Here is an 8,238-nt window from a genome sequence, read left to right as displayed (position 1 = left end):
AATCATATAAGCCTCTAATAATACATACACATTTGTATCTAAAATCATATAAGCCACTAATAATAATACACACATAGGCCTATATGAATGTGTAAAAGGACAAAGAAAATGAAGCCTACAAATAACGGCAGTAGGCTATGTTGTGACTTATATCAGTTTTGTTACACGATTTCCCGACTTCGCAGTAAATATTACATTATATATCCACTTTTATGCCGATGTTCGTTTTATTTTCAGTCAGTTTCTTTTGACCTAGCAGTTCCCCACACTTTAACTTCTTGAGCATCACCACTTATGTTATAGTTAAAGTTATGTTAAGAAGCTCTGAAAAATGTATATCTAAGTAGGCTACAGTATAAGGTTTCAAATCAGTTTGGATAAGTGTTATTTTCATTGCCTATTATTTCAGTTTAAGATATTGTGGTACAACCAAGTTAAACTAAATTTTTTTGAGAAAAGTGACAATTATAGCCCTACAACTATAATAACCCAATGATTGTTCTTTCCTGTACACATGTGTATTAAGAAACAACCTGCGGCCCTTTTGTTGTTTTAAGACGTTTTTCTGCATTTGTTATGTTTCACCTGATTTACAGGAAGATACCTGCTTTTTTTTAACAGAAGTTACCTCAACTTCCTATAAGGGAGGGACTTGAGAAACATGTGGGAGGTCTGCATGTTTTTTTTAAAGCTATATGAAGAAAGCGTGTATTATAAACAAAGATGTATGAGAGCACACCTGTCATTCGCCCCGGCTGAACTCAGGGAAAACAGCCTACAGCAGTGATGGCTCGTTTGGATTTGACGATCCTCTTACTCATGTTGTCTGTGCAGTTTGAGGTCACAGATGCCTCTCTGACACAATTCCATGGGGCAACAGCCCCTGGAGACATCATCATTGGAGGTCTTTTCCCCATCCATGAGGCAGTGACGGCAGTGAACTTCAACAGCTCAAACAGGTTCTCTTCTCCTCAGCGTCCCACCTGCAGCAGGTGAGTGTTCATTCTGGAGAATCCAGTTATGAAGGACAGAAAAAAAGCGGACTGGGCTGAACCGATCATTTGACTAAATGTAAATGTTTTTTTGTCTGTTTGTTAATAGGGATTTATAGACATTACAGTAAAAGATTTGTAGAAATGTAGAATGCTGAAAATATATATAAATATTTTTGAAAGACGTATGTCTGTTATTTTCACCAGGTCTGCATTTATTTGATCAAAATACAGTAAAAACTGTAATATTGTGAAATATTATTACAATTTAAAATAACTATTTATATATATTTAAAAATCTAATTTATTCCTGTGATGGCAAGGCTGAATTTTCAGCAACCATTACTCCAGTCTTCAGTGTCACATGATCCTTCAGAAAACCAGTCTAATATGCTGATTTGGTGCTTTCCCTCTAAAAATAGATGGTGAATAATCATCAGTATGTACTAAAGTCTTCTCTCAAGTATCTTATATGCTTTAATCTGAAGAATCTTGTCACAATCATCTCAACGTGGTTTTGGTTCTCTCTAGATTCTATACAAAAGGTCTAAATCAGGCTCTAGCTATGATTCATGCTGTGGAAATGGCAAACAGATCCCCCATGTTGAGCCGTTTGAACATTACTCTTGGATACCGCATCTATGACACATGTTCTGATGTCACAACTGCACTTTGGGCCGTCCAAGATCTCACACGGCCTCTCTCAGACTGTGATTCACCAACAAACTCTTCTCAACCTGTCCGGCCCATAACGGCGTTAATTGGGACCACTTCTTCGGAGATCTCCATCGCAATTGCCAGAGAACTCAACCTTATGCTGATTCCACAGGTAAGCTCTTGCAAGTTCTCCACTCATATAACTCAAAATTAGGATGGGGTAATATATTGTTGTCTGTTTATCTGTTCTGCAGATTAGTTACGGATCTACAGCTATTATTCTAAGTGACAAAAGTCGTTTCCCAGCTTTCATGAGGACCGTCCCCAATGATGAGTACCAAACCCATGCCATGGTAAAACTTCTGAAGGACAATAAATGGACCTGGGTTGGCATTATCATTACAGATGGAGACTATGGGCATTCTGCCATGGAAAGTTTTGTTAAGCACACCGAAACCGAGGGAATTTGTGTGGCCTTTAAGGTGATCCTACCAGACTCCCTAGCAAACGAACAAAAATTAAACGCCTCCATCAACAAGACCGTGGACATCATTGAAAAAAATACGAAGGTTAATGTGGTGGTCTCATTTGCTAAATCATTTCAAATGAAGTTGCTTTTTGAGGGTCTACAGAGCAAGAATGTTGCAAGTAATAAGGTATGGGTGGCCAGCGATAACTGGTCAACTGCTAAAGATATTCTGAAAGATGTAAAACTCTCAGATATTGGAACAGTACTGGGCTTCACCTTCAAGAGTGGAAATGTTACACCCTTTCATCAGTACCTTAAGGATCTGCAGTTTGAAAGTGAAGATGAGTTGAACAATTCATTCCTGAAGGAATTTTTAAAACAACCTTATATAGGAACTGCTACAAATGCAGTACAGAAACTGATCATGAATTCGGCCTTGGTCTTCAACGTTCAGATGGCAGTCAGTGCTATTGCTAATGCTGTGGCTGAACTTTGCGTAATAAGACAATGCAAAACCCCAACAGCTATCCAGCCCTGGGAGGTATTTTACCACACTAAAAAAACACTTGCTGCCAAATTCTTGTCACAATTAACATCCTAAAAAAATCATTGCATGTTTGTGTTTCAGCTCAGTAGACAGTTGTTCAATGTCACTTTTGAGAAAGAAGGAGTAATGTACAATTTCGATGAGAATGGCGACATTAATTTGGGCTATGATATCCTCCGATGGGATGAATACGAATCTGAAGGACATGGCAAAATATCAGTATACGATCCATCCTACAGCAATTTCACTTCAATCAAGCATCTAAGAGATTTGAAGGTAATTTGTACTCTTTAATGATCATTTTTATAGAGACAGATTTTCTGCTGAAGTAAGCTCTTCCTTTTTCTGAGACCAGCTAAAGTATCATGACACGTAGTATCACAGTATTATTGGAACTTGTTGTTAGGGGAGGATTTTTGTATAATTCTTTACAGTTTAAACAAATGTATTACTGTTATTATTAACTTTTTTATTATTATTGACGTCAACAGACGTCACATCTCAATTTTCCAGTGCCTTAGAGCATGTTTTTACATCAGTGTCTCTTGCATTAGGTGCGTTCATGGCATGTCGTAATCACCTTTATTCTGAACTGGAACATGCATGTTGAACTTGTAATTTCCCGAGAGCTAAGACTTTCACCATGTGGCCGCTGTACCACCTGACCAGCAGCGCTGTGCAGACCAATCGTTGTATGACATCAAAGTACTGCGGGAATGATTCAAAAGCATACAGAGCTTAATTATTTATATGACATGCCGTGAATGCAGCAAGTGTCTTACCAGAGATGGGCTTATTATTTGGAGTTATGAGGGTCTGTGGCTCTATCATTGGAGAAAGCTTAATGGCTATACTGAATCACGTGTGCTTTATTTTCTCAAAAAGAAAAACGGTTTATAGTCTTTATTTAGAGGAGCGTGCTTGTGTGCTTTCTCGCAAATTATTTGCATTTATCCAGTGAAACTTTGCGTTCGCTTGTAAACATTTTGAGTACTTTGCGAGAGAGCGCAAAATTTCTTGAGGAGTTCAAAAGTTTTTCAAGGAAACGCAAAGGTTCTTGGAAAATAACAAAAGCGAATGCTGATTTTTTTAGGCTTTCAGGCGAATGCTGATTTTCCCAGGGGAACGTAAAACTATGAGAATGCAAAAGCATTCATCAGCACTGTGTTTTTTAACAGGTTTTGTGTTAAATGGCCAGAACGGTAGTTTCTAAAAAGCATTCTCTAACGCAGTCTTTCACTTGTTTTTTCTCAGGTGGTATCTAAGTGTTCAGAGAGCTGTTATCCAGGGCAGTACAAAAAAACAGCAGATGGTCAGCACACTTGCTGTTATGAGTGTCTCACCTGCACGGAAAACCAATATTCCAGCCAAACAGGTTAGTTCCTTGGTGTCAAGTTCCTTACTCTAAAGGTGAAGTCACATTCACCTTTGCTGGGCGAAATTTCACTGCTAAATTGAGACATTACAATCAGAATAAATGTGAGGGAAAATAATTTCACCACACAGATTTTACTCATGTTCAAGTTGGTCATGCAAACTTGATTTAAAAATGACTTCTGTGTGAGCAATGCGTCATAGTCAACGCTAGTTGATAGTCATAGTCTACGCTATCGACAATGAACAATGCACCTTGTTTGCACGAAAAACTTAGCTAATTCAACAGCACCTTTAGGATGAAAATCTCTGATCTTTATTTTTAGTTTATACCCCAACAGTCAAAAATGTTTTTAAATTGTCTTTCAGATGCAGATGCATGTTTCCAGTGTGACCCCAAGAGTATGTCAAACGTTAATAGGTCAGAATGTCATCTCAAGCCTTATGAGTACTTAGAGTGGAATTGTGGGTTCGCTATCGTTCTGTTGACGCTGGCTGCCGTCGGCGTCCTCCTCCTCTTCTTGATGTCTGCACTGTTCTTCTGCCAAAGGCACTCTCCGGTGGTAAAGGCTGCAGGTGGACCCCTTTGTCATCTGATCCTTTTTTCGCTGCTGGGAAGTTTTGTCAGTATAATTTTCTTTGTGGGTGAACCGAGTAATGAGACGTGTAGGGTGAGGCAGGTCATCTTTGGTCTGAGCTTCACGCTGTGTGTCTCATGCATCCTGGTCAAGTCCTTGAAGATTCTTCTGGCATTCCAGACGAACCTAGAGGTGAAGGAGCTACTGGACAGGCTCTGCAAGCCATATGTGATCATCTGCATCTGCACGGGGCTGCAGATCATCATTTGCGCTGTTTGGCTGACCTTGTACGCGCCTTTTAAAAAAGACATAGTGCAGCCCGAAGTAATTCTGCTGGAATGCCAAGAAGGTTCAAGTGTGATGTTCGGGTTAATGCTGGGATACATAGCTTTGTTGGCACTTATATGTTTCACGTTTGCTTTTAAAGGCAGAAAACTTCCGCAGAAGTATAATGAGGCCAAGTTCATCACATTCGGTATGCTCATCTACCTCATGGCCTGGGTCATCTTCATCCCTGTGCATGTCACCACCAGTGGCAAATATGTACCTGCTGTGGAGGTGGTTGTTATTCTTATTTCGAACTACGGAATCCTGAGTTGCCACTTTTTGCAGAAATGTTATATAATTATTTACAAAAAGGAGCACAATACCAAAGACGCATTCATGAAGAATGTATATGAATACGCTAGGAAGAGTGCTGAGAACATCCGGGGCTTGAGTGGAACTGAGCCACAGAGTAAAATGGAGAATTCAGCCTACATCATATCCAATCCGTCACTTGTGCCTGAGGAGAAACAAGTTTCTGAACCAAAATTAGATACCACACCTTAAAATAGTATTAAGAATAATTGGATGCAAGAATTTAAGATCATGAGTCAAAGCAACCATTTTGATGACATGTTGTCTTCATTTAACTTAAATAGACTGAGTTAAAAGAAAGACCTAACATTATGATGATTAATCTGAATGAGGATTAATACTTTAATTTAATTATGGAAAACTAATAAAATTTATGTATGTACAGGGCCGTAGCTACAGGATTCGGGGCCGCCTGAAAAAATATTGACGTGGGCCCCGACCACCCTCCACCAATATCATATACTGTACAATAGATGAGGAGGCCCACATTTAACAGAAGATGGTGATGTTGTTGTAAAACCTTTATTTTAAAAGTTAGATGTTTATATAAAAATTACAACTAATAAAAACTAACAAAAAGCAAGAAATTGATAAATTATAATAAAACCAAGTAACAAAGTAACAGCAAAATTATGTTTTTCCCCCCATCAGTCTGTCATAATTCATAAATCAAAAAGTAAACATTTAGAAATGGACAAGAATGCAGTCAAATTTAAAAATAAAATCATTTATTGTCTTATTTTTTAATAAAGATAATATGGAACTGGTAATATTATTAAATCAAGCTAATAAAACTATTCATCCAAGTGCAGTGTGTTGTAGCCTAGGCCTATTCGTGTTTTCTTGATGTAATAAATAGCCTACATCATCAGCCGGCAGGTCAGGGGCATAATGCAATGCGTTGTATAAATTTTTTTTAACTCTATTTACAATAGTGTAAAAAGACAGGAATTTTGACCACGTAATCATTCGGTCGATTGTGGTGCGCACCGATAATGAAAAGTGACAGTAGGCTACCCGGCAGGCTGGAGACGGTAGTTTTCTTATTCCCAGCGAAATAACAATACAACCTGTCTTTTACTCTCTCCTGGCCTCCCTCTCCTTCTTTTTATGGCGTTTCTGATACCCTGATTTATGTTTTCTTTTCCCCAACATTTCTCAGTCAGTCAGTCAGTCTCCTGCTCTTCCACCAAGTGCATCGTTAACTTCAGGCAGCTGCCGCCTCAACTCTGATTGGTTCTGTTCACGCGCTGGGGTGGGACTTACAATTCTATTGGGTCCATCTGATGTTTGTCACTGACTGAATAATTAATAAATACTTTAGATCGGACTAAATCATTTTTAGGGAGGTAAGAGAAGCAGATATTTGGACAAAAAATATTTAACCATATTGCATGTTTTTGTGGTTTTCATTTAAATCTAGAATTATTCATACAACAGGGGTCTATATAGTATAACTGGATTTTGTGGGGCCCCCTGGGCAAGTAGGCTACTCTTTTCTTTTTTCTTTTTTTATTGCTCAAGAACTAAATAACATTATCATTATCAATAAAATACAAGGATGGGCAAGTACTCCTCGCTGCAGACTGAAGCGCGGTGACGTCACGTATGTGTTACCAACTTTATATACTGTCTATGGTCATATCTATGGTTACCAAGCATGCGCCATATCGCGGTGACAAGTTTGACAAAAAGTTAATGTATTAGAAAAACTCTAAAGTAATAATGAAAGCAGCAAAAAGGAGTACAGCGCACATCCACACTTTTAACTAGGCTATGCCTGATCTAAGCTACCCACTGAGCACAGACACGTCCAAACGACGTCATTACAACGCCTTTGTCGAACGTTCAGAAGACGTCCACTGAGTAGCCAGAATGAAAGTTATGACGTCTTTTTTAGACGTATTTTTGACGTTCAATGTTGACGTCCAAGTGACATAAAAAGTCAACGTTCAAAAGACGTCCAATAAAGAGTCAGCTTGAACGTCTTTTTTAGACGTCTTTTTGACGTTCACTGTTGACGTCCAACTGACATAAAAAGTGAACGTTCAGAAGACGTCCACTGAGGAGCCAGAATGAAAGTTATGACGTCTTTTTTAGACGTCTTTTTGACGTTCACTGTCGACGTCCAACTGACATAAAAAGTGAACGTTCAGAAGACGTCCACTGAGGAGCCAGAATGAAAGTTTTTATGACGTCTTTTTTAGACGTCTTTTTGACGTTCAATGTTGACGTCCAAGTGACATAAAAGGTGAACGTTCAAAAGACGTCCAATGAAGAGTCAGCTTGAACGTCTTTTTTTAGATGTCTTTTTGACGTTCACTGTTGACGTCCAACTGAGATAAAAAGTGAACGTTCAGAAGACGTCCGCTGAAGAGCCAGAATAAAAGTTATGACGTCTTTTTTTAGACGTCTTTTTGACGTTCACTGTTGACGTCCAACTGACATAAAAAGTGAACGTTCAGAAGACGTCCGCTGAGGAGCCAGAATGAAAGTTTTTATGACGTCTTTTTTAGACGTCTTTTTAGCGTTCACTATTGAAGTACATAGTGAACGTTCATTAGACATCTCTTTTAAATGTTGATTTTTGATGTCCAAGTGACATCTTTACAATATTGTAAATGAAAGTTTTCACAACGTCATTTCAACGTCACTTACAGACGTCTAAAGAACATTCATAAAAAATTTTAAGATGCACAAACGAAATTAGCTTTACTATTAGCTTTATTAAACCATGTTTTGGTCATCAAACAGGCTTTTGTTCCAAGGTTGGATGACAACATGGTATTCAATAAAACTCATTCTAGTCATAGTAAAAGCAGTGTGCAGAACTACTGCTTTAAAATTGTAAATAATAAATTAATACCTATCCCTTTGATGCACCTGTCTAAAACATGCAAATACGTTTTAGTAGCCTTATATTTTTGCAATTGGAAATAAGTGACATCTGATTATTGATAAAAAAAAAGCAAAAATAGTTTG

General features: G+C 38.2%; 1 protein-coding gene across 1 annotated transcript; it reads left to right on the top strand.

Annotated features, from left to right (window-relative positions):
- Nucleotides 1-786: 786 nt before the first annotated feature.
- Nucleotides 787-5,448, top strand: LOC308704005 (G-protein coupled receptor family C group 6 member A-like; the record flags this gene model as incomplete). Its single annotated transcript, XM_081388054.1, has 6 exons — nucleotides 787-992; nucleotides 1,524-1,821; nucleotides 1,904-2,659; nucleotides 2,747-2,941; nucleotides 3,920-4,040; nucleotides 4,409-5,448. 6 exons carry the CDS (start codon nucleotides 787-789, stop codon nucleotides 5,446-5,448), a joined length of 2,616 nt encoding a protein of 871 aa, XP_081244180.1.
- Between the last annotated feature and the right edge of the window lie 2,790 nt (nucleotides 5,449-8,238).

This window comes from Scardinius erythrophthalmus (assembly GCF_964197995.2).
Source record: "Scardinius erythrophthalmus genome assembly, chromosome: 16".
NCBI lineage: Eukaryota > Metazoa > Chordata > Actinopteri > Cypriniformes > Leuciscidae > Scardinius > Scardinius erythrophthalmus.
The sequence above is the reverse complement of the archived record's forward strand: the minus strand, read 5'-3'. Positions and strand labels throughout refer to the sequence as shown.